Source organism: Liolophura sinensis, chromosome 1 (assembly GCF_032854445.1).
Source record: "Liolophura sinensis isolate JHLJ2023 chromosome 1, CUHK_Ljap_v2, whole genome shotgun sequence".
Classification (NCBI taxonomy): Eukaryota; Metazoa; Mollusca; class Polyplacophora; order Chitonida; family Chitonidae; genus Liolophura; species Liolophura sinensis.
In genome coordinates, this window is record NC_088295.1 from 48,830,102 (window position 1) to 48,857,423 (window position 27,322).

General features: G+C 39.2%; 1 protein-coding gene across 1 annotated transcript in view; it reads left to right on the top strand.

The window, feature by feature from the left end:
* The window catches only part of LOC135461955 (protein dopey-1-like), a 44,843-nt gene extending 18,375 nt beyond the window's left edge, over positions 1 to 26,468 (top strand). Inside the window, 29 exon segments of the mRNA XM_064739259.1 lie at positions 117 to 212; positions 214 to 270; positions 856 to 959; positions 1,403 to 1,555; positions 2,619 to 3,601; positions 3,604 to 3,680; positions 3,682 to 3,750; positions 3,752 to 3,919; positions 3,921 to 4,144; positions 4,146 to 4,344; positions 4,346 to 4,417; positions 5,448 to 5,553; positions 5,556 to 5,656; positions 6,162 to 6,350; positions 6,938 to 7,063; positions 8,173 to 8,313; positions 9,394 to 9,554; positions 10,075 to 10,141; positions 10,611 to 10,761; positions 11,543 to 11,646; positions 12,016 to 12,125; positions 13,866 to 14,077; positions 14,541 to 14,693; positions 15,744 to 15,880; positions 16,601 to 16,656; positions 18,797 to 18,820; positions 22,684 to 22,848; positions 23,353 to 23,476; positions 24,745 to 26,468. Coding sequence (XP_064595329.1) covers positions 117 to 212; positions 214 to 270; positions 856 to 959; positions 1,403 to 1,555; positions 2,619 to 3,601; positions 3,604 to 3,680; positions 3,682 to 3,750; positions 3,752 to 3,919; positions 3,921 to 4,144; positions 4,146 to 4,344; positions 4,346 to 4,417; positions 5,448 to 5,553; positions 5,556 to 5,656; positions 6,162 to 6,350; positions 6,938 to 7,063; positions 8,173 to 8,313; positions 9,394 to 9,554; positions 10,075 to 10,141; positions 10,611 to 10,761; positions 11,543 to 11,646; positions 12,016 to 12,125; positions 13,866 to 14,077; positions 14,541 to 14,693; positions 15,744 to 15,880; positions 16,601 to 16,656; positions 18,797 to 18,820; positions 22,684 to 22,848; positions 23,353 to 23,476; positions 24,745 to 25,056 — 4,641 coding nt within the window. The 3' untranslated portion in view covers positions 25,057 to 26,468.
* Positions 26,469 to 27,322: the final 854 nt, after the last annotated feature.

Sequence of the window (27,322 nt, forward strand, 5' to 3'; positions counted from 1 at the left end):
GGGGTCGAAATTTTCTGTCATTTAGTGTATCCCAAGGTAGAGAACCTCAAACTTTTTGTGTTTATATTTCTGACTGTCTATGTTTGAGTCACCGCATGACTGGCTGTCTGTTGTAGATGGTATCTGAGGGCCTGTGGGAGTACCTGGGGGAGGAGAGCAGTGGCTACCATCAGACCAGTGTGGAGCTGTTCCATCAGCTACACCAGGTCACCCCCAAACAGCTGGGTCTGTGAGGATGTCATAGGCAACGCTCTCATACAGGACGACCAGGTGAGTGGCAGGGGTATCTACCATAATGCAGCATGTAGCTGATAACTGTACACACTGCCCTTTGTGGCAATATTATGTTCTCCAGATTTCATCTAAAAAAATGCATATGTACAATGACAGAGTTTATGGTGCTAAACATGTTGTTAAGTTCTAAGAGATTCTGGCAGGCTAGGTTTTCCTGAACAAGTATTTGACAAGATATTTGTTCATATTTATCCAGGCATGTTGTAAAGGCACTGCTTTGTTCTATCTAGGCTTATTATCGAGCCAGAACATTACTTTTCTCCCCGTATTTGACCTGCACAGGCTAATATGGTCTTTATATTTCTGAAATCAGACGAAAAGAGTACACAAATTTTGCCTCCGTATACATGTTTGTGTATGTCACATCATTTACTGTGGAAAAATGTTCTCTTACTGAATCTTACTGATTCACAAGCACATTTGTAACATACAGCAACACAAAGTCAAACGTAGGCAGCTACCTGCTCAATTTTCTACAGAAGTAGATGGGTGCGGGTAGCTGGTAACAGACCATCTAATGAAACCCCTGCATACATGTAACTGTTTATTACGTAACTACAGCAAAAAAGGATAGATGCATACAAGAAGTTTACAGTGCTGTGGCATTTGACGAGAGACAAGAGAATGGAGACCACGCCTGGACGAATGATACGAACCTATGACAGGTGAGTGAGTGCATGCACATTGTGTGTACCCACGTGTTTGTTCATGTGATGGTGTCGTTTGTTGTTGCGTTGTCAGGCCAGTGTATATGGTACTGGACAGGAAGTAGCTCACCTAGTGTTCTTTCCATCCAAGTCCAGTCATACATGTAGTTTGTAATAAATATGTACAGAATATTTCATATTAGTGTAGTATTTGGCCTGTAAAAATGCACTTTCCCAAGCACATAAAGACCTTAAAGTGATAAAATAAGAAATGAATCCAACTTGGTAAATAACTCTAAAGTGGCACTATGCCGTGAATAAATCAGTCAGAATCAAGTAAAATGTGTCACAATGCTGGACTTTAGGAGAAATATAGTAATTTCAACGTAATACTAGATTATTAGCTCTCCTGTCAATTAATACTTACATGTTCATTTACTTGTTGTTGTTGTTGTTGTCAGATCAATGTTTGTGGTGCTGGACAGCCTGAAGGAAGAGACGAGCCCCACCCAGGCCATAGCTGGCACTTGGGTCACACACAGTCTACAGAGAGGGGACCTGGGTAGAATGCTGGAGCCTATCCTCCTGATGCTCTTCCATCCAGACACAGCCAGGTAGTCCTGCATGTAACATTACATGGAGCCTCAGTCAAATAGACTTTTGAGATCTGTCAGTCATTGTCACTGGTTGTGTAACTGGCTGTGTAAACAAAGCAAATTTAAAAGAAGGCGAGGTAGACCTTGAATAACATTTTGCCATAAACAAAAAAATGAAATTAAAGCTTTTAGTTAAGATACTCTTTCTGGAAAAGCCTTCGAAGTTATATGTACATAAAACTGTAGGAATTTGGAAATATCAGCATTTCACCCATTTAGCCCCATACTATTTATCACCTATCTCTGTAAACCAAGATTTTCAAAACCAAAGTCAAATATGAAATGGCACATTTCAATTTGTTTTTTTGATATCACAATTCATACTTTCATATAAAATAAGACTAGCTTCATATGGTCAATGGTGTGTATTTTTTTATAGATGAGCTTTTTTGATAATTCAATCCATTTGATCTAAAGATGACCAAACTAATCTGTGAAATACCTGTACTCAAGCGGCAAAAGTCCCAGGCATTAGGACTGTATCTCAAAGTATTTCTGGCATTATAGCATCTACCCTAATTCCTCAGCCTTTTCCTTATAAAAGAGCAACTTTCAGTGCAATTTATGCACATTTTTAATTTGATTTTGGAGACAAGCCACATTCAATGGATTGGCCAATTTCAGGGCTTTAAGAAAATTAAAATTTTAGCAGTTCACATAGAATAATGCCTTCAGAATGTGCTTAAGTAAACAACACGCAAACATGCGAAAAGGTTTAAGAATTTACAGTAATTGTCATACCTGAGAAGGTCTTCCAGCAACCAGTGGATGGTAATGGGTTTCCCTGAGCCCAGTTTCCCGCCCACCATAACACTGGTCATGGTCATATACGTGTACATGTATATTCTTGAGTATGGCGTAAAACACCTATCATATATAAGTAAATAAATAAGTGCCACGTAATGGAAAGGATAATGAATTTTAAGATTAGGTGATATATGCATTCATACGTGGTGTTAGTTGTTGTTGCTGCAGAATGATAAAGTAAGATTTACTAGCATTGGCATCTTCTGTTTTACAGAATCTCAATTCAGCACGTGAACATCCATCAGCCTAAGAAAGTGAAGCTGAGTGATGTAGGAGACGAGATCGAGTCGACAGAAGCCAAAATCTTCGCCATCAGCAATGAAGGTGGCAATGTGATTTACCACGTTAGCTCACAAGGTAAAACCATCTCTAAAAGGAGTGCGGAGGATCTGAAATCCTATGCCTTGACAGTGGTAAATGAGAAAGGCTCCAAGTCCAAGTTTGTGACCGCTCCTACACGGGCTCAGCCAGACCTCCCTTTTGAAAGGGTCAATGCAGACATGCTGAACTTACGTGTGAATCCTTTCGGGACAGAAAACGTGTTGGACAGACTGGTGTTTGACGGGCTGGATATTCCTGGTGTAACCATGTATGCAGATCACCCTGACCTAGCCAGTATTAAGAGACTGAACAAAGAGACCTGTCAGAAAGAAGGGATAGTGTTTGAGGATAGGGATCAAGAGGAGTCAGAAGTGACTCTGTCAGAGACTCCAGCTGAACAAGAGGAGTCTGTTGAGGACATTGTGCTAGACATTCTGGAGGAGTTGATCGACAAAACGATGGAGAGTAAGCCTTCAGACACACCTATCCCATTACGCTCCACAAGGGAGACAAGCGTGGTGTCCAGAGACAGTGTCAGTTGTCCAGAAGATGAACTGTTAAATTCCATTGAGCGTCAGGGCGTGAACATTGACTCCCCTTCAGGTAGTGATGTGGATCTCTCAAAACAGAACTCGGGGTCACATGGCGAGCCAAGCTCTACGGACATCCACACCCTTCATATGCATATTTTGCTCTATACACAGAAATATGACTTCCAGAGAACTCTGTACGCTCTCACCACACTCAAGTCACTCATTCGGTCTTGTCCAAGGCTTGTCGTGGTTTCCATGGCAACGTGTAGCATTTCTGCAGTTCGGACACCTCACTTGCTCAAGGTTCAGACGTTGCTGGCCCGACACAGGAAATCTGTGTTTGGAAGAATTTCTTCGGGGAAGTTCCTTCGGAGACGCTGTCAGGCTGCCGTATGAACATGTACCTGGAAATTCTGGTGTCCAGTGTTGTTGTATTATGTGAGGAGCTACTACCCTAATCTGATGATGAGTAAACTGGCCCCAGAGGAGTTAATGGGGAAACCGAGAAGTCCACATTCTCAGTGCTGAGATTCTTATGTTGATGATGTCAGAACTAATCCTAATTACTAAGGACAGCGGTAAAAGCTTGCCTCTTACATGGACAGTTTACTGACCAAGTGCAAAACTTCAGAAGGCTCTGCTTCACTGCGTACTCGCTAGTAATTTACAACGCGCGACGTAAATTCAGTAAGGAGAAAAGTGCAACTAGCTTTACGGAAACTATCGTCGATTTCAATGAAGAGAATTTGGACTCGTCGGCCGTCGAAACATTCCAGATTAAGCTGCTTCAGTTGCTTCGCGTCATGGTTCAACTGGAAGATCACATTGTTAAAGCTAATGGGGAACAAGATGCCTCCACTTCAGCGGGGTCACAGAATGGGAGCAGTCAAAGTCAGCTTCCAGCCTTCTCTTTCTCATGTGCGTTACAATCCAGCATTACCCATGGTGCATCAGGCTATGTTTTTGTCTGGGATTCTTAGTGCCCTGAAACAGCAGCATGTTGCCCACATGCACAGACACTGGATATCCATGGTTACATCATCTTTACCATTTATGGGCAAAGCTCTGTCACATATTGTCATGTCCCGTCGTGGCACAGTTGTGTCGCAATCTGGAGATGCTTGCTCAGGCGTATGGACCACCCATCATGAATAGTAAAGCAAGGTAGGTTTACATATGCACTGGAAGGGCTTCAGACATGTCAGTTTATTTGAATGTGGCACACCGTTTTTCTATCGTTTTTCGTTTGATTTGGGCATATCCAAGATTTAAATGCACACTTGTACTAATTTATTCGTTATTGTTTATCGAATTATGTGTTTGTTTATAAATTCACATAAAGTCACCATGTTAGGGAAGTGAAATGAATATTTGTTGTTCTCTACGTTCATTTCAGTTAAGTACATGTATGTAAGTCACATATTGACTTATTTTGGGAGATGTGCGTTATGTATTTGGTAACACACTGAATTACCATAATATTAGAAGATTCCCAATGGATTGAGACTTTTATTATATTTCTTCAACCTTTTCGCGAATGAAAGAGCAACTTTCAGCCCCAGTTATGCACATTTTTAATTTGATTTTGGAGACAAATCCATGCTGGTTGGGTTTTCAGGCATTCACTTAAAGTATAATTTTACTAGTTTAACATTCGAAAAAGTTGAAGATTACAGTATCTGCAGATTTTACTGTATTTTCCTGTAAATATCTCCTCTGTGTATTCTACCCACTGCATCATATACATACACATTATGCATGTGTACATTAGGTGTACATTAGGTGAATGTGGATACTGAACGTGGATACTTCTACTGAAGTCAGAGTAAGGACTTTTTGTGTAAGATTCTCCTTTGATGAACCCATCCTTGCGCACAGAGTACTGACTGCTTGTATACATATATGGAGTCAGTGCTGGGAGAAAACCTGGACTCAGGGCTGTCTGCTATGTGAGCGAGATAGCCTAGAGACTGAGGGGATTACTTGTTAAGGATTACTGACTAGAAGAAGCTCAGTTGATCTGTATGTATAGTGAGTAATTTATATTCCAAGTTAATTACAGGTACATAAATCTAAGTTTCTACACACCCTGTAGCGTATTTACTGTGTCTTTATCCTGTACACAAGCTGTCTTGACCATAAAGGTAGATTGATTATTGATGTGATCTTGTCCCATGTCCCAACAGCAGTAGCGGTTTACGGCGAGTACCCCTGACCACATGCTGACCATGCTGGAGGGACTGACCACCCTATGTCACTACTGCCTCCTGGACAGCAGTCCCAAAGTGTCGCTGGGAGCCCGCTACCATCGGGCGCCAGCAGCACCTCAGAGGCTAATAACTATGCCAGTCAGATCATCTTTAACCTGCTTCATGTATTCAACCCAGTCAGTGGCAAGGTAAGGAAAAGGGGTGTGTAATTTGTTGCAAATTAAACATTTACATGAACTGTTAAATAAACCCCTAACTAAGGTATTAAAAGAGGCTGTGTTTTTGTAAATAATGGTTTCTGTACACATTGACAGAGTGTTAAAACATATTGAGCTGTAAACAGATAGGGAGGTTACTGGTGGTTGTGTTGAAATTTATTTCTGGTCTGGTCTTGTCACCATCTGTGTTTGCATGTTTGTCACGTTTGTGAGGAAGGATTTTCATACATGGCCATGTGGTCATTTCAATCAGTCAGCTCTGAAAAAGCTCACCTGTGAAATAATTTAATTTAGGTACACTGTGCAAGTAATGAAGAAAATACAGGCTTTTTTTTGGGCTGTCAATCCATGCTTTGATAATCCAGTTCAGATAATACTAAGTTTTTTAATCAAATGGTGATAAAGGCTTGATGTTAAACCAATTGCACTGTGAACTAGAATTCTGTTATTAACTGTTTGTTTAATCTATTTGTAGGACTCCAGCCCCCCACGTGACCTGACGACAGCCATTTCTCCAGTTATGGAGGCTCGTCGGGATCTGCTGAGCATCCTTCCTCGTATCATAGCCTGTCTGGCCACCATCTGGAAAGCTATCACTCTGTCTAACCAGGAGGCCATGGACACACAATCTGAACAAGCTAACTGGACCATGGGATCACCCAAGGTAACACCTGCATGTGGACAGCAGGGCTCCTTTTGGATCTTGGAAAACGTTGAAAAGCCTGGAAATTTGAAGTAACTTTTCATTTCTTTGAAAAGCAAGGTTTCACTTTGAAAAGCCATGAGATGGAAAACTGTATACATCTCTGTAAAAGAGATGTACTGTATACTTTAACAGTGACTGGAGAAATTGGTGGGCTGTGATCTGGTGGTTAGAGGTGGGGTCAGACACGGCCTTGGACAGGCAATGCATAGATTACCTTACTCTTGCTGTTTGTGGGGACTTGGTGACAATAAGCGATCAAAGACCCTTGTGTGCCTGTTTACTATATCGTCTGTCATTTCTTTAAGGTCACTTGTCTTCCACCCTTAAGATGGTCGTGTATACATGTGTCTCTGTACGTCACATGTGGGAAAATTTGTCAGTAACTTGCTAAAGATCGTTATGCTTTATGCCTGGCACCCTGATTTCCCTTTGACTTCCTCATAAGACTGACTACCATTGTATAAATGAAAATTCTTGAGTATGGTGCTCAGCAAAAATCAAATAAATCAATAGATAAATAAATAAAACTGCTGTCTGTTTCACAGATTATCCAGAGGTACATCCTGGATTTCCTCAGTCCCTTATCTCAGTCCCATGGGGTCAGTCTGTTGGGAGCTGTGGCTGTCGCCTGGAATGACCGCCGCAAGAAATCCAGCTCTCATGCCAAAAAGGTAAGTGTCAGTGTACGTGTCATTGAGACTCTGGTTTCATGTCTACATGGTTAGCACTGCTATCGCCGCTATTAATGCTTCAAGGTTTTTTTTTTCTTTTTTGCTCCTTTTGTTTTTTTACACAGGAATTGGCGATGAAAATCAGTGCCTGTTAATACACTCAAATGGAATGTAGATTAATAAAACGAGTGTGTTGTGTTTAGAATGAGGGTAGTAAGCTTGTGTTTAATGTGTCCCGCACACATATACAACACACATGTAGGACACACAAGACACCGCTGTAGAATGTTCATCGTGACTAAAATTACGTAATAAGGTCCTGCATGTACTTCAGACTTCTGTCGGTATCCCATTCAAATAATTATATGCACAGAGTAATGAATAAAGTGATATTTGATAAATGGGTAGACAGTTAATATGACCGTGTGAAAGTCAAGTACTTGTGTGTGTATACACCATGGGTTTATATGTCAGGTGTGTGTCTATCATAGGTTCATAGTACATCTGTATGTCAAGTCCTTGTGTTTGTATACACCATGGGTTTATATGTCAGGTGTGTGAGTACCATAGGTTCATAGTACATGTGTATGTCAAGTCCTTGTGTTTGTATACACCATGGGTTTATATGTCAGGTGTGTGTCTATCATAGGTTCATAGTACATGTGTATGTCAAGTCCTTGTGTTTGTATACACCATGGGTTTATATGTCAGGTGTGTGAGTACCATAGGTTCATAGTACATGTGTATGTCAAGTCCATGTGTGTGTATACACCATGGGTTTATATGTCAGGTGTGTGTCTATCATAGGTTCATAGTACATGTGTATGTCAAGTCCATGTGTGTGTATACACCATGGGTTTATATGTCAGATGTGTACATACCATAGGTTCATAGTACATGTGTATGTCAAGTCCTTGTGTTTGTATACACCATGGGTTTATATCCCAGGTGTGTGAGTACCATAGGTTCATAGTACATGTGTATGTCAAGTCCATGTGTGTGTATACACCATGGGTTTATATCCCAGGTGTGTGAGTAATATAGGTTCATAGTACATCTGTATGTCAAGTCCATGTATATGCAGACTGTGAATCAATTGTTCTCCTCAGGTGATCCCGGTGCCATGTGATGACCAGCTGTTGTTGGTGGATCTGGTCAGTGAGATCAAGGTCCTGCCTACAGACAAACTTGTACAGATGGTCAAGCAGGTGATGAAGCAACCCCCTCCATCCGAACTCACCAAAAACAAGGTACATGTACCTTATAAAATCACCAAAAATCCTGAAGGTCTTGTAAAGTTTCCTATCAGGTCTCTGTGGCTAGTGCATCACAGTGACCCAGGAGCCGATGAGTTCAAGTCCAGCTTATACTGGATTCCTTTCCATTTGTATGTGGGAAGGTCTGCCGGCAACCTGCGAATGATTATGTGTTTCCCCTGGGCTCTGCCCTGGTTTACTTTCACCATCACGCTGGCTGTCGTCATATAATTGAAATGTTGTTGAGTATAAAACATTAATCAAAACATCAATCAAATAAATAAATAAGGCTTCTTATGATGAATGTCATGTTAAAGGACAAGTTGTTTAATCAGGATATAGAGGTTTTTTGATACATGATCAGAGCCAAGCCTAATCTTGTCATGAACTCTGGAAATAATACTATTGACCTCTTTATATGGTGTTCACCATTTTGTTCAAATAATCTTGGATGATTTAAACTATGTGTACCCTGCAACAACATTGTCTTATTTCCTTGAAGTATTTAATCATTACAGCATACTTTCTTCTTCTTTTGGTACTTAAATGCCCTTCCTTTATAGATTCACAAGTAGGTGTCTAATACCCTGTTCACTCGAGCAAAGTTAAGCTGTTTTAACTTGCAAAAGTGGCTTTCAGCCAGTTTGACGTCGACCATGTGAACGCAAAGTGAGGGCATTTAATCCGGTGTATTTGCCCCAACTAGCAACGTGGCTTTAAGCCAGTTTCAGTGCTTGAGCCGGTTTATCTGTGCTGTGTGAACGGTAACTGGATTAAATGCTCCAGGGACGTGGCGGTCAAAATAACATCTTAATTACTAAACCAGCTTAAATGTGACCATGTGAATGGGCCATTCCCTGAACTATCTTAAAAGCGGCATGGCCATATGGTCATGTGAACGCCCACATTTTTACAACTAGCTTCGATTTAAACCAGTTCAGATTTGATCTGGTTTAAATTGATCTGTGTACGGGGTACAATCTAACAGGTTTCTTACAAACTAATAATTTCATGTTGAACACATGTTGTGTTATCATCTGTCTTGAATCTTGAATTTTTCTGCCTCCTTGACAGAAGAGTATTCCACTGGAGGTGAACCTGTTGCAGTTTTTCTTTGCCTACATCCAGCAGACGTCTGGGATACAGCTGATTGACTCGTGGCCTTCCCTGCTGACCCTGATCAAGGATGGCCTTCAGCTGAACATCTCACCACCAGGACAGTTCTTACTGCTGGAGTTAGTGGTCAACTTCGTTTTCTCAGCCTTTGTAAATGACATTCTGTCTTGAAGCAACATGTGACTTGACAACCCCTTGATATGTACATGTAGATTTAGTACATTTACAAGATGATGTTGACTGAAATATGGTGTCTTTTTGAATGAAAGGATGAATTATTAGGGCTTATTATGATTGTTTTCTTGAAGATGTGCGAATATATTTTTGCTTTCAAAAATATGTATTAGTAAGCCGGTATGAACATATACTTTTATGTGTAAGAGGAATTAAAACATTCCTTAACTGACCATGTTATTAATTATTGTTTTGTGGGCAATTTTCAGGATAGAATAGCTCAAACAGAGCTAATGCGTTGTTGGAAAACCACGGTGTCGGAAAAGTAGTACATTGTTTGTCTATCTGACCTGTTTTTAAAAGAATTCATTTCCAATGAAAAGTTTTACAAAATGTCATGTCTGACAAAAAAAAGTGCCAAAAAAAAAAATGTGACGAATTTCTTTCTTCTCTTTGTTTTTGTAGAATATTAAATGAGGCTGTGCAGAGAATGCCTGGTATGGATGACCGGAAAAGTCAAAAGGAATTGCAGGTACTTGTTTAGTTTCATGCTGCATGAGAAATGTAGATAAGAAAGTGCGAGTCTATTCTACATGTGCATCACATGTACTGCATGTATTGCAAAATAACCAGCTGTAAGAAGGGAAATTTCTTCAATGTTGAGGATATCTGATTATTTATTTCTTGATATTGTTGTGACATGGTCAGTGATGGTTCATTTGCTCACGGTCAGGATATTGTTTTCATATGATGAATGATGATGTTTGTTTGTTTGCTCACATTCAGGATATTGTTTTCATATGATGAATGATGATTGTTTGTTTATTTGCTCACTTTCAGGATATTGTTTTCATATGATGAATGATGATTGTTTGTTTGTTTGCTCACTTTCAGGATATTGTTTTCATATGATGAATGATGATTGTTTGTTTGTTTGCTCACTTTCAGGATATTGTTTTCATATGATGAATGATGATGATTGTTTGTTTGCTCACTTTCAGGATATTGTTCAAAAGGTTCTGGACTCTGTGAGCACTATCGCTGGGTCATGTTTGGCTCAAACTACATGGTTACGGCGTAACCTGGCTGTAAGACCCGGCCCTCAGACTGACATCCACGATGTGGAGGATGGAGATGTCAATGAGGAGAGTGGTCCGTATACAGTTGCACTTCAAATAGGCTATGCTTGACACTTAGGAAAAATTAGAGGTTTAAATATTTATTTATTTATTTGATTGGTGTTTATGCCGTACTCAAGAATATTTCACTTATGCGACAGTGGCCTGTATTATGATGGGAGGAAATCGGGCAGAGCCCGGGGGAAACCCACAACCATCAGCAGGTTGCTGGCAGACTTTCCCACGTAGATGTTTAAAGTTTAAGAAGCCATGTCCAGTGTATGAACTCGTACATACATACATTGTCACTGCTGTTGTACTGTTGTAGGTTACATATTTCTCCTTGTATTTATATGTGCCTTAGAATGACAATAGAACAGCTTGAGAACTGCTTTTACAACGCTTTATTAGTTACCTATATAAACGTGCATGTCGGTTTCGTGGTATTTATTTATTTTCCCGTGTAAGTAGGGATTGATGGTTGAAACAACTTCCAATCATAAAACACCGATACTCTCTGTTTACCAAGAAGTGAAAAAAAAATTTTTGATGAAATCATCTGTTAGTTAGCCGAAGTGCTCAAGGGTTACAGCCCTGATATAGCCAGATCTCCAACAGAAATGCTTTCAAAAGCAGGAGCATTCATAGCTCACTCTGGGTTGGTGGGACCAGGACATTGTAACACTGTCCTCTGGTGGGAAAACTGCTGTGATTTGATACTAAAACATCTTTTTGATGTAGTGCTGCTGAATTCTTTTTCCCTTATTCTGTAATATTTGTAATGTTCAATACAATGCCTGTGTCTCTCCACGCAGATATGGAGATGTCGCCCCCCTTGGAGAGAAAAGTGATAGCACCGCAGAACTCCAATTCTGAGATCTCCAAGTACAGTGTACAGGCTCTGACCCAGCTGGCAGAGGTAAGTTTTCAGTGCTAGCAAGGCCTGTAGTGGTCATGATTCTTGTTGAATTTTTATATACAACAGCCCTCCACGCACCCTCATTAAATAGATAAAAAAAAGTTATATAAAGTCTGTTACATACAAGTTTTGGTTTATCCCCATTGCATACTTGAAACATGATAAAAGTTATTCAGTGAAATGAATGACTTAAATATTAGTATAGAGGTTGTGAAGATTTTATCTGTCTTTTAACTTTATATATTCTTTCTTCATGCTAAGTGAAAAATGCTTTGTTTAGAAAAGAGAAGAATTTTGTGTCTCTTATGAAACACTGTTGCCTGATAAAACTTCAGTTTCCAGTCTAAATATTAATTTTGCGGTTGTTAGAGGACTGCCAGTCTCCTGGATGTGGTGTATGGGAGTGAAGAGAAGGAGAAAGTTGTCCCATTCCTCACTTCCATTATGTACAACGTCTTCCCTTATCTCAGAAACCACAGGTTAGTAAACACATCATTGTCTCTACCATGTACAGTCTTTCCTTATCTGAGAAAACACAGTTAAGTAAACACATCATTGTCTCTCCCTTGTACAGTGTCTTTCCTTATCTGAGAAAACATAGTTAAGTAAACACATCATTGTCTCTCCCATGTACAACGTCTTCCCTTATCTCAGAAACCACAGGTTAGTAAACACATCGTTGTCTCTGCCATGTACAACGTCTTCCCTTATCTCAGAAACCATGGTTTAGTAAACACATCGTTGTCTCTGCCATGTACAACGCCTTCCCTTATCTCAGAAACCACGGTTTAGTAAACACATCATTGTCTCTGCCATGTACAACGTCTTCCCTTATCTCAGAAACCACAGGTTAGTAAACACATCATTGTCTCTGCCATGTACGTCTTCCCTTATCTCAGAAACCACAGTTTAGTAAACACATCGTTGTCTCTGTCATGTACTATGTCTTTCCTTATCTGAGAAAACACATTTAAGTAAACACATCTTTGTCTCTCCCGTGTACAACGTCTTTCCTTATCTGAGAAAACACAATTAAAGTCTTTCCTTATCTGGAGAGACACAGTTTAGTAAACACATCATTGTCTCTCCCATGTACAGTGTCTTTCCTTATCTGAGAAAACACAGTTAAGTAAACACATCGTTGTCTCTCCCTTGTACAGTGTCTTTCCTTATCTGAGAAAACACAGTTAAGTAAACACATCATTGTCTCTCCCATGTACAATGTCTTTCCTTATCTGAGAAACCGCAGTTTAGTAAACATATCATTGTCTCACTCGTGTACAACGCCTTCCCTTATCTCAGAAACCACGGTTTAGTAAACACATCATTGTCTCTGCCATGTACAACGTCTTCCCTTATCTCAGAAACCACAGGTTAGTAAATACATCATTGTCTCTGCCATGTACGTCTTCCCTTATCTCAGAAACCACAGTTTAGTAAACACATCGTTGTCTCTGTCATGTACTATGTCTTTCCTTATCTGAGAAAACACAGTTAAGTAAACACATCGTTGTCTCTCCCTTGTACAGTGTCTTTCCTTATCTGAGAAAACATAGTTAAGTAAACACATCATTGTCTCTCCCATGTACAATGTCTTTCCTTATCTTAGAAACCACAGTTTAGTAAACATATCATTGTCTCACTCGTGTACAACGTCTTTCCTTAACTGAGAAACCACAGTTTAGTAAACACATCATTGTCTCTCCCGTGTACGTCTTTCCTTAACTGAGAAACCACAGTTTAGTAAACACATCATTGTCTCTCCCGTGTACAACGTCTTTCCTTATCTCAGAAACCACAGTTTAGTAAACACATCATTGTCTCTCCCGTGTACGTCTTTCCTTAACTGAGAAACCACAGTTTAGTAAACACATCATTGTCTCTTCCGTGTACAACGTCTTTCCTTAACTGAGAAACCACAGTTTAGTAAACACATCATTATCTCCCGCATGTACAACATCTTCCCTTATCTGAGAAACCACAGTTTAGTAAACACATCATTATCTCTTCCATGTACTATGTCTTTCCTTATCTTAGAAACCACATGGTATTTATCTTGCCCAATATGTCAACATGTAAGACGTCCATTCAATACATAAAAATCAAACCATCCAGATGTTCATTATCATATTATCAGCAATGGCTCAAGGGTACTGTTAATACATTCATTCTCCTAACATTGTTAAACGCCATAGTTGTTTATTTGCTCATGGTTCCAGCCCTCACAACCTCCCAAGTTTCCGGGCTTGCTCACAGTTCCTGTCCAGCATCAGTGGTTACCAGTACACTAGGAAGTCCTGGCGGAAAGAGGCCCTGGAGCTCCTGCTGGATGCCAGCTTCTTCCAGATGGACCAGAAGTGCATTAGCTACTGGGAGACCATCATAGACAATCTGATGACCCATGATAAGACCACCTTCAAGGACCTCATGAGTAAGGGGGCTGGGTCAGCATAGTCTGGGCAGGGCTAATTTGCTTGACAGTCTGAACAATCAGTCAAAAGCTACCTAGTTTGGATGCTTTTGTGGTTTTGCACTTTGGCTCCACTTTCATTTCTGAAGGGGCAGCCGCATGGCCCAGTGGTTTAGCTGGTGAAAAACTCCATGAAATTCTAGATTATAGCGCATACATGTACTTATATTTTATTGAAGCTGATTTCCGTTTTTGCACCACTCATGTATTTATTCAATAACATGTTTATTATACACCAAAAATCAATCCTGTCATCTAAGGAGCAAAGTTAAGCCCACAAACGGCCACCTGCCATATAAAACATATGCGGCATGACCACCTCAGTGTTTAGATATAGGCAAACTTGGAAGTTGGTATATAATACTGTTTAGTAACATGTTTCTGTAGAGTTCCTTGACAGTTTTCCTCTTGCCTCTTGTCTCAGGTCGTGTGACGGTGGTACAGGCGGGCTCCCTGAACCTATTCAGCAGTAAGGACCAGGAGTTTGAACAGCGGACCCTGCTCCTCAAGAGGCTCGCCTTCACATTGTTCTGTAGTGAACCTGACCAGTACCAGAGGAACATGCCAGATATACAAGGTCAGCACTCTCAACACAGGCACTCTCACCATAGGCACTCTCAACATGGGCACTCTCAGTGTAGGCACTCTCAACATAGGCACTCTCAACACGGGCACTCTCAACATAGGCACTCTTAACACGGGCACATTTTAGTGGTTCATTATGTTTAAATAATAAATGCTCCCTTCTGAATGCAGTGGGAGTATCTGTATTTGGATTTGCCTGTGGAAGGGTGTGTCTGCATGGTTTGGTCAAATATTAGGCATTTCACCTAAAGTTTAGCATTGGACACATTTAGATTGATTCTGATTGACTCCTGAATCTTATATGGTCACATATGAGTTTCTTTGTAAAGTTTGATTATTTTCAGAGAGATTGTGCTGGCATTGAAAGTATCATTTTAATGCATTTACATGCTTCTGAAAGTGCATTTTTATATACCAAAGGTGAAGTTTTTTTTCCAGCTACTTTCTTGATATGATTAATTTTTGAAGAAAAAAAAAAGAGATTGCCTTTGTTTCTTCATTTTTACCAGATTTTCCTTATTTTGGGCAATTTTCCTTTTGTTGTGCTTCAAGCAGGTCTGAACCTCCCAGTTTATGTACTATGTCTATGTATTTCTCCACAAAGTGGGGCTGGGAAGTACACATAAATTATTATATTATGTACGTATACATGTAATTAATGGTAACATTAGTCTGACTGCGGCCATACTTGCCATAAATGATTTATTTCTTTATTTGATTGGTGTTTTACGCCGTACTCAAGAACATTTCACTTATACAACGACAGTCAGCATTATGGTGGGAGGAAACTGGACAGAGCCCTGGGGAAACCCATGAGCATCCGCAGGTTGCTGACAGACCTTCCCACGTACGGCCGGAGAGGAAGCCAGCATGAGCTGGACTGGAACTCACAGTGACTGCATTGGTGAGAGACTCCTGGGTCATTACGCTGTGCTAGCACACTACCCAACTGAGCCACGGAGGCCCCCGCCATAAGTGAAATATCCTTAATAGTTTCAAGGGTTTAGTTTTTGTAACAAGTGATTGGCTGTATGTGTTTCAGAGCGTCTGTCAGAGAGTCTGCGTCTCCCGCAGGTGCCCAGTGTGATGTCACAGGTGTTCCTCTGCTTCAGGGTGCTCATACTTAGGATGTCCCCCCAGCACCTCACCTCCCTCTGGCCTACCATCATAACAGAGATGGTGAGTCTGTATAAAAGGCTAACATGTGTTCTCAAAACTTTAGTGAAAAACTTAAAGTTTTGCCCATGACTGTGGTGCCTGATTTTCGCCTGATCGAATCATCTTAGAAGGATGTTTTGAGGTTGTTTGGACGGTAGGATAATACTCGACTGAAAAAAATGTACATGTAAGCATCAAAATATAATATGTTATGGCATTTATTTGCCTTTTAAAAATACTTTTTTTGGAGTTATTTTGGATCATTTACCACAAATGATAAGAAGGTGAACCTATGATTACTGATGTCGAAAGACTGGATTGGGAAATTGAAAATAGTGGAAGTTTGTGCGAAAGTACCAAAAGTTCTTTGATTAATCTAGTTAAGTCTAACATAGTCCTTTAGACTGACCCAGTGTGCCATTATAAAGTTTTGACCTTCATTATTGCTCAAATTTAAAAAAAATCAGTGCTCTTGATCATTCAGACCCTCCTTCAGAATTTTTTTTTGTTTTTTTGTGACTTTCTCAGTTGCATTATGAAGATTATTAGAGCCGTGCTGAAAGACAAAAAATGATTGGATGAATGAATTGAGGAATTAGATCAGGTATATTTCACACAATGTAAGTAAGTGGTTTCAACTTGTTTCGTATATTAACTTATTTTGATGCCATACACACCTACATTCTACTTCATATGTGATGTGGTTGGAAATCTTAATCGGTAAATTATGTTTCATTTTAGGTGCAGGTGTTCTTACAGATTGAGCAAGAACTGTCTACAGAGACTGACGAGTTTAAGTAAGTTCATAAAATCACAGATTACAGCATTTCATCGAAAGTCTTTTCTGCTGGAGTTTTTTTGTTATACTCTGAAACACTCTGCCTCTTTGTGCAAATTCAGATTTCACCATGTCATGGCTTATACACATTTGTTTATTACATGTGCATACCTTAACTGAAGATATGGTCTGTGATGTCTGTTTAAAAGAGGTTTATGAATTTAAGCCAGTGGAGATGCATCTCTGCATAAGATTAGAAAGTAACTCATCCATTGATTGTTCACCTCTCTCTCTCTTCTCTTCCTCATGTCTCCCCGAAGAGCTTTGCCACTTGTTGGGATTGAGGCATCTTGTTTGCTGATCCATCATTATAGCCTTGCAGTCATCACATGATGATATGTTCTGCAATGTGACTGGGTGCTGAATTCAATTATTATTCATGAGTGATTTACCGGATGAATATGTGTCAATTAAAATAGGAAAAGCACACCCATCATATGTGCCTTGTAATGGGATTGGATTGTGCAAATAGTGCTATGTCAGCTTGTTAAAGAAAAAAAAATGGAAATCATTAATTCCAAGCCTGGCCCTCTGTGCTTGTGTGAAAGATTAGAAATTGGCTTTTGCTTAAATTCCAAAGATGCGGGAAAATGTCTCATCTGTTGGTTGCACAATTGTCAAGGCTAACAGTGGCATCAGTTATCAGAATATCATGACCACACCTTGTTACCTTAACACCTCGAAAGTATAAGTTTTCTTTCCACAACCAGATATTTGATTACACAGCATGTGAACCCAAAAAACCAATTTCCTTGTCTTCCAAGCTGATATGTTTTATCTTAAATACTGTAGCTAGATTCCTGTTCTTACCAGAGGAATAAAGAAAAGCTGGAAGTTCATCGTGAAGTCATTTATTGAGAAAACTTGAGGTTGAATTAAGTTAACCTAATGTTTTGAAAGTGCAATTCTGTTTTCATGTCCATGAATTTAAAACATGTATCAGCAAACCCAGTATTAACTGTGTGGTAAACTGCAAATGAGTTGCAGTTGTGTTGGTACAAAAAATTGTTTCTTTGATAAATATATAAAAAAAAAGAAAGGATGCACCTATTATTTTAGATTAGATCAAATAATTGTATTTACCTTTTACACAATTCCTTCACATTTGCTTTTCATAAACACTATAAATTCTACATGTACCAGTCTGATATTTTCTCAAGGATAATAATTTGTGCTATTCTTGGTAAATAGAGAAAATTTGATCTGATTTAATAGCAAATGTGGATTTTATTTTGCCCAAAATCTTTGGTATAACCTTAGTGCTCAGCTTTGGCAACATATTTAGGCTGGTGAAATTGTTCTCTGTCACTAATCTTTATTTTTCATCACTCACTTTCTGTATCACCTGTGTAAAGAGAGCCACAAAGGTATCACAGTTTGAATATTACTTTTATCAGGTAGTGTTAAGTGTAGATGTTTTAGTATTACCTATATTCCTATACAAATGGGGTAGTCCTTAGATGATGGATGTGGTGTATATATAATACATTGTACACGTAGGTGGTGGGGATACACTATTCAACTCTATCTATCTCTGTGATAGACTGCAGATGAGAGAATTGGATTAGATATAAATTTATACACTATTTTATAGGACATGAAACATATAACTAGTTCTTTTGAGTGTTCAAACAGATTAACTGTAGATTGTGTCCATGCAGGAAGTTGCCGAGTTAATATCATTCATGCTGTACAGAAGAATTTTGTAGTTATACAGTAATAGATATTGGACATTTTGAACAACAATCATTAAGCCTGTAAGCTGTGTTTCATAGTCTGAGAGCACTATGTGGCATTGACAGGAAAGCGATAGTGCCGACATGAAGGGGGACATACATACATACATGTAGGCAGTAAGCAAAATATGGATGCCTGGATAAATCCTCTTGGACAATGTGGTAACAGTCTTGTTATAAAAGCACTTTTTGGAATGACAAGAAACATTCTCTTCTCACATGGTTACTTTGTACATTCTACATTCTACATTCACTGTAACTATTGCTTTTGCGGTTTATCGGGAAAACTTTGTTGTTCCTTACATTTTGGTTGGTTGCATATATATATATATATGATTTTATCTTTCCACTTTTTCAAATCAGTTTTCTGCTAAAGACCAGGTCCAGGTTTGTTGGCCATACCTCCCTAGTTCAGCCATTACTCCTCTCACTCTGCTTAGCTTCACTTCTCTTTGCTTATTTATCGTATTCATTGTTCCTGTGGATTTAAAATAGCCTGCAGTTTTGTTCATTTGTGAGGTTAGCCTTTATTGCTAATATTCACATGGTTACATGTAGGTGTGAACTTTATTGTGTGAAAATGTGAAGATTTGTCATTCTCTGCGTCTTTGTTTGACTACGTTTTGTGTGGTGTAATATTTTATGATGTTTTAATATTGTATGATGTGTGATGTAAAATATAGCAGGAACGTGTTCGAGGATGTTCGAAGATTCTGTCGGTACGTTCTAACGTCAGTTTTTAATAGTCGCCCTTAGATTGTCCTGAACTTTGAATACTTTATATCATAAGACATTTAAATTTGAAAACTAACTACTTACTAATTGTGATCCAAATTGAATTCTGCAAACCTCATACAGCTTTCCCTATACTGGCTTCTAGTATGCAGTGAGATAATGGAGCTGTTTAAAGTTTAAAATAGTGCAAGAATAATACACACATCAGTGGACTTTTAGTGCACATGTACTCTAATTCTTCAACCTTTTCAACTCCCTGAGCAAACAATATTTTCAGAAATATTCTGAGAGAACTAAGAGGTGTAGAGAAACAAGTTTCTCTGTTTTTCAAGGTTTGCATCTTTATTCACACAAGCAAATCATTTTTAGTGCCATTCTCATAATAATTGCATGCATAAATTCTACTGAAAAAAAATGCTTTAGTGGTTCAAAAGGTTAAAGTGTGTCAGCAACCTGGAGATGGTCATGGGTTTCCAATCGGGGAACTGCCTTGTTTCCTACCATCATAATACTGGCTGTATATGTCAAAAAACAAGAATAAATAAATAGATAAAATGTACAAATAGTTTAGGCTGTTGTTACAGTTCTGCAGCGGATTGCTTGATACCAGGTTACAGAAGACATTATTAGCATAGATCTACAGGAATAGTTCTTTAAATGTAGTTCTCCAGTCATGCATGGCATGGTTAAAGGAGAACATGCATGGCATGTTTACAGGAGAAGAAAATTTAAATATTAGTCAAATACCATTGAAAAGAGTATGCTTTTCCTCGCAGGTGCATGCCATAAAAAAAATTTTAATATGTTCATAAATTGTAAATAAACTCGGCCCCAAAATCCGCTGTAGGCGACTCCATTTTGCTTAAGAACTAGTCCTGAAGTCTTCTGTGTTAGGAGGACAATTGCCGTCGGAAACTGCCTAAGTGCAGTTTGTACATTTCCGGTAGAACTCTTCTTCCCAGAAGGTAGCGAACCGTACAGTTCGTTTTCCGTTTGATGATCGGGAAACTGGAATGTTGGACATAGGTTGCGAGTTTAAGTGAACAAGCTGGCAGTTTTAACGACACTCATTGGCTGAGAGGCAACACACCTCCAGCAAAAATTACAGGGTGTTAAAGATGGAGGACGCGATTGACTCAGCGATTTATGCCAGCTTTGCCGTTTTCAGGCTTTACGTGTAAGGCGAGGAAAAATGGCAAAATTATGCAGCAGGCAGCACCAGATAGAAAAAAACGTGCTCTTTTCAGCCTATAGTGTCGTGTTTTTAAGTTTTCTTCTCCTTTAACAGCATCAGTATGTGAATGTGGTGGGTTTCTTCACCATGGCATCAGGGTTTCATGAGCCCACGTTAGACATAACCCTTTTAACTGCCTGTGTATGTCCTTATTAATTATGGTTGTATTAATACATCTACTTGTGCATATATGAAATCATCATATTTGCAAAAGACTTATGCTGGCTTTCTCTCCTGCCATCCATGAGGAGGCCTGCCAGCAACCTGTGGATGGCCCTGGGTTCCCTCGGCCTCTGCCATAATGCTGGCCACTGTCTTATAAGTGAAATATTCCTTGAGGACAGTGTAAAACGCCAATCAAATAAATAAATATTTGAAAAAGATACATATGATTAGAAGGGGTTTTAGACCATATAACATCCCACACAGCTGAAATGTCAAAAATTCACCAATAATTGTTTCTTATCTAAGCGTCTCTCTGACGCTGTAGCTATGATTCTATGGATTTGGCACCTACATGTAGACCATGTTTATAATTACCACATGCTATATATATCAACTCACTTTGATGCACATACAGGGACCTCTTCACTACTCATGCTCATGAATTATCAACTGTTTACATGCTTTAACAGTGTTCATAATTCACATGCATGAATATAGTTATAAGACACCATATAGGCTGGTGCAGCCACTCTGTGCATTCTGTCTTATGATTGGGTTATTTCAGTCATGTGATAAGACGGCGATAACACAGCTACCTGGCATGTCAAACAAACACACACATTCCTCTCTGGATTCAGCTGTGAATGCATGGTGTATAAAGAGTACAAGTATTTACAGAAAATGAGCTCCGGTTATTTTCCTTTTCTCACCACAAAGTCGATAATAGTGTTTTAGATTAATTTAATTCGTGTTTGATACATGGTGTTATTTTGTCGTAAGAAACATGCATGTGTTGCGATTTGAACTGTGATCTCTGATCTATGTCTATTGTTCCATATTTATTGAGTTTGTATCAAGACAAATTTGTCATGTCTACATACATGTGAAAAATTTATCTTGGCTGTGTTACATAGATGATAGTAACAGCTTGATATTCCCACTTTCAGTAGACGATGACCAATGCCGTACATATATACGTGAACATTGTTTTATTTATTTATTTGTTTATTTGATTGGTGTTTTATGTCATGCTCAAGAATATTTCACTTATACGATGGTGGCCAGTATTATGGTTGGAGGAAACGGAGCAGTCTGGCGTGAACCCACAACCATTTGCAGGTTGATGCCACACCTCTCCATGAACGGCCATAGAGGAAGCCAGCATGAGCTGGATTTGAACTCACAATGACCGCATTGGTGGGAGGCTCATGGGTCAACCCCCGTCAGCCACGGAGGTTCCAAACATATTTTTAGAGTGCAGTACTATGTTAACCACCAATCAGATAAATACAAAGCATGGTTAGGTATAAGTGCTAACTTTTTACTACTGCATGAACGTGTACAAGCAGCTGTGTACACCATTCAGTAGGTGTAGGCGGGTCGGTCCAAACTTTAACATCCAAGCCTTTAACATGGGTCATTTACTCTCCAAGAGCACTTAGTTCAAGGCAACATTCTCTTTCTAGCAGATGTCCTGGCTGTTGCAAATTTGCACTTGTTCTATTGTAAAAGTAATGACATCATGACAAGAATTATATCTGTTGTTGCCTTTTTACATGTTTTATTTTTAATATGTTACTAAGTAAAATAGGGTGGACCTGATTGCCTGAATATCGGTAGCTAAGATGGTAACTGCAAAAATAGTGACAGTAGTTTTGATTATTTATAATATCTTTATAATAACGTCACCAAAAAAGGGGATTTGGTTTGGTTTGTTTTTGGTGTTAGAGTAAAAATATCAAACAACTCTTTCTGCATGCCACACTTCTCAGTGTCCCAGAATACTGGCCTTGTTCATTGCGATAAATTGTCTTTCAGCATCTTTTGAAACAGTCACATAAACAGAACAGATTTACCTACAATGCGTACATGATGACAGCTTTACATGTATATTAAAGATCTGAGGTCAGGTGCTCATTCTGATTTTGTTTCAAACGTACAAGTATAAATGTCTTTTAAACTAGTCCCAGGTCTTGATTATCTGCATTATTCTCTGACAAATTGTCAGTTATCAGAGTTGAACCCATGACTCCCGTAGCTTCCACTGTGCTTATCTCTACATCCAAATACATGTATATCTATAAACATGTCAGTGAAGGGGTTCATGTACTTGCAGGGCTCAGTTACAGAGGATAGCAGCCCTGGATTCCACCTGGGCACACCTGGGTAATGGCCTTAACGCCCACAATAACCCCGCCTGGTTACAGCTGTACCTGAGTGCCTGTAAGCTGCTGGACCTGGCCCTGGCTCTGCCTGCTGATGTTATCCCACAGTTCCAACTGTAAGTCAGCAGTTATTTGGAAAATTAAGACTTGGTTCTCACAAAACTTGTTGTGCCCAGTGGGTGTATGAAAACATGGCCACCGGTGAAGTTAAAACGTGTTCAGCTCTCCTGCTCACCACTGGTATGCAATGTAATGAGAAAACTCAAGTCGCTGGGCTCAGTGCACTCAACTGCTGTCCATGGGCAGAGACAAAATTTAAACCAGATATAACTAAATGTACATTTTCAGGCTGTTATCAAATGGATCTGATGTGACTCCTGCATTTGAACCCTAAGGGGCATTGTTACATGAAGTTAAAATGAATTATGTATATCTTTGACAGTTGAAACGTGAGGCCACATATTTGTATGCAACTCTCAAATTTTTGGTTGTAGCTTTCGGTCAGATTTTGAGATTTGTTTGATACCTGAGGAAGGGTCGTGGTTAAAACTGACCAGGGTAATGTATGTGAGTAAGGTCATGAAAAGCAATCAGAAATGTGATGTAATGTTACCCTGTAGGTACCGCTGGGCATTCATCGGCGAGGACTGTAGTGATGAGGATGGCAGTAAGAAGGAAAATGCCTGGACCAAGCCTACCTTTGTCCCACACATTGTTCGTGTGTCAAGGCTTCTCAACACTAAGGTAATAATGTACAGGGTGACTACCACCTGTGGGATGTTATAGGTATCATTCACTAGTAACATGCCTGGGGCCCCCCGTAGTCAAGGTGATTAGTGTGCAGTGACCCAGGAGCCTCTCACCAATGCGGTAGCTGTGAATTCTAGTCCAGCACATGCTGGCTTCCTCTCCAACCATACTCATTGGTTCCTCTGGGCTCTGCCATGTCTTCACACACCATAAAGCTGGCTACCATCATATAAGTGGAATATTCTTCAGTGTGGCATAAAACACGAATCAAATACATAAATTACCATTAGTATGGTGGGAATGAAGGGTACATGAACTGTTCTTGTTGAATGGTGAAACAGTCAAGCAAACCTCTCAACAAAATCTGAGGCACATATGCATGAGGAGAGTTTCCATGGAATTTCCATTGAAAATCAGTTTTTATACTAAAGTATTATCTTAAAGAGAAGTTTGTAAAGTACAGTAAAGATACACAATAGCCTTTATGATTTTGCACAGGGGCCAGTTTCACAAATTGATTTTTTGTGTTTAAACTGAATACGTGGAATATGTAATCTGAAATATACTGTTGAAGTTATGCATTCTCTGTACGCATTAATTTAACAACATTTTAACCACAGATTATTTGATTGGGAATTTAACCCAAAATGGCTTAGTGAAAAAAGTCTTGTGTCTTGATCAGGACCTAATAGCTCCAGAACCCCAGCCTTTGGCATCTTGGTGATTTTCACTTCTTTAGTTGAGATTAGGTTCATAGCTTTGCTACTACCATGTCATGTCTGTATTGAAAGCTCAGTCCAACAGATACACAGCATTTGACTAGAGTTGAATCTTGTAGCTGCTCTTTATACAGGCTTGCTTATTTGTGGGTGAATTTTTAATTAATCAGCTTAATTAAGGCGCTAGAAGTGCTTAAGCCTCACTTGAAGACAGATTGATTTTATATTTGTCTTTACATGTATTTTCAGCTATTTAGTCATAGAAATAAAATAACCTGAACCTTGGGCTACGCACAATAAATATTCATGAAAACAAAATAAATATACCAGAAAACAGAGTAAATATACCTGGAAACATAATAAATATACCTGGAAACAGAATAAATATACCTGGAAACAGAATATATGCATGGCTGTAGTGGAGAAGGGGAAAAAAAAACAAGAAAAAACAACATTATCTGAGCACAAAATCCTGGATATTGGTTAAATGTTTTGCCTGTGTACTGCTAATGTTAGCACATTTATGTCTCTCCCCTCACCCAGGTGCCCAGAGATTGTGGTGTTCTTCAGAAGTTGCCCGGTAGCCCCCTCTTGACTATGACATACCTGCGCTCCCTGGTGGAACTCCAGCCCTTCTTCAACACCTTGGCTTCACTCCAAGAGCAGGAAACCACCCACAAGAAGAAGACCCATCTGGACGTGAGTGGGGCTCTGTCAAAGTCACGCTCCGTGCCTGAGTTTAGCCAGCTGTCCCGTGCCTCAGAGCTCCTTTACTCCACACAGTACCGCTCCTCACACCAGCTCATAGAGGCTTCCGTGGAAAGAGACTTTCTGGAGTTCCTTCCAGCCTCCTGAAGACTCGATTGAGCCGATATCACTGAGTTACACAGATGCACAGCGATGGAGAGCTGATATTGATCAGTTCTGTGGTGGAACGGCTGTGTTATTAAGCTCACTGTCATACAAGTGATTTGATGGGCTCAGTGCTAGAACAGTGCTGCTCAGAAGCTCGGAGTCTAAATTACATGGGAAAAGGTCTGCTAACTGCAGCAAAGGTACATCAGAGTGCAATACTGTCAATGGCCTGAAATGTCACCCCAAATTTTTGCCTTCTCAGAGGCAAATAAATGATATAAAATATTACTCTGTTGAAACTTACATTTTTCTTTTAGGAGACAACCTTACCTTCCAAACAAACTTTGAAACACATTTCTAAAATCAATAGAACTCTAAGAGTAAAACAGAATGAGTAATTTATTTGTCATGTTCAAAATGTTAGGTTAAATACAGTATAGTTTTGTGACTAAAAACAGCTGTATCTTTGAGCTCACAGTCACACAGTTTGTTAGATGTACAGTTAAAACCAAATAAAAAAAAACAGGGGTAGCTGACTTTAGACATGAATTGGATAAGCTTTGGTGATGGCAGCAAGATTCAGCATCCATGTAAACTACATAAGCTCCAAATCATAGTATGACTAAATGGTGAAACTCAACAACACTTGACAACAACTACAGGGAACAAGCTCACTTTGATGAACACGGAGTACAGTATATGTATGCCGATGTCATCACATTTCTGTTGTTTCATAGTAAAACATGCATGCAGGAGACGATACAACATGTACATTTTTGACTAGTATTCAACGTTTGCCATCTGTGGTTGGGCATTTTTCTTTCCAGCAATATTAGGATTACAGGGAGTTGTGATAATTAGGGATATGTTTATGTGAATTCTAATTGCTGATAGTGTCATAAAGCATGTCTTGCGTCTACAGAAGCTGATAAGTTCTCTGGAAGACATTTGTGGCTTAGAAATTGAGTCTTGACTGGTTGATCGACTGGATGTAGTTGGTTATATTTTGTGATATACATGTATATGTATATGTGGCGTTAAAAAATATTTAAGCTTTGCTTATACATATGATCCTTGTTTTCAGTCTGTGAGAAGTCAGGGAAAACAGAAAGGACAGTATTTATAGCTTGATTGGTTTATATTTAACTTGTTTGCACTGAAAACAGACTTCAGCGCAATACGTACTAAATCAGTATTTTTCTGCAAGTCTGTAAGAGCATAAATGTCATCGAATCTTATGGTTGGTTGATTTGTATAGACAGTGTGACTTGTTTGGATTATGGGTTTAAAGAGATTTAACATCTTGCACTTGGATGAAGAGTATTTTCATGTCTGTGAAAAGTAAAACGGAAGAAGAAAAAAAAAGTTCATTACTATTAACAAAATGTTCAACGGAAATTCTATCATAAACTAATCTGACTGGATCTGACTGATTCCGCAAATATTACAATGAACTTGAATTTGATAGATACGTTTCAAAGGCTTGCTAGTACATTTATGCGATGTAGAGGAGAAATTATGAAAAGTCATTCAAATGACCTGATTTATCTATGTAAAATGTTTCTACCCATTGATAATGGAGTATCTCAGACTCTGAAGGAAGCTAATTGTCAATACATTGCTACAGGGCTGCTCATTTTGCTTGAAACAATGGTAATTAGTTTCTTGAAAGTCCATGAAATACTTTTTCATTCACAAACGGGAACCCAGTAGTTTTTATAAGCATTTGTTAGTCTTGGCCATTGGGCTGGGGCAATTTATGAATTTGTTGTAGACCCACGCACATGTACCTTGACATCCTGTGAGGTATCTACGTGTATATTTACATGTTTGAGAACAAATTATAACGTGTGATACAAGATTGTAACTATCTGTTCAGATGTTATAAGACATATTTATGTAACTGCCAGTACGGTACTGTATTCTTTATGAAATGTTTTTTTTTCTCTGTTGGTGCCATCTCTGTTCATGTTGATTTACATGAAGGTTGCATGTGGCCATCCTGATATCGTGCGAACGGATATGAGGAAGGGAGGGAGGGAGGGAAGGAGAAGGGCCCCTTTCTTAGATTCCATTGCCAGAAAACAATTTTGTTTATAGCCAGGTCAATATCATCTCCAAATATTGTCAGATTTTGATAAAATTTTCTATTAATGTTTATTGTATGGAACTTCAGATGAAGTTGGAAAAGCAGCCCGATCTATACAAAAGTTTTGCATAATTAATGATTTCTGTGATTTCAATTGGTGGTTGCTGTAACAAGTCA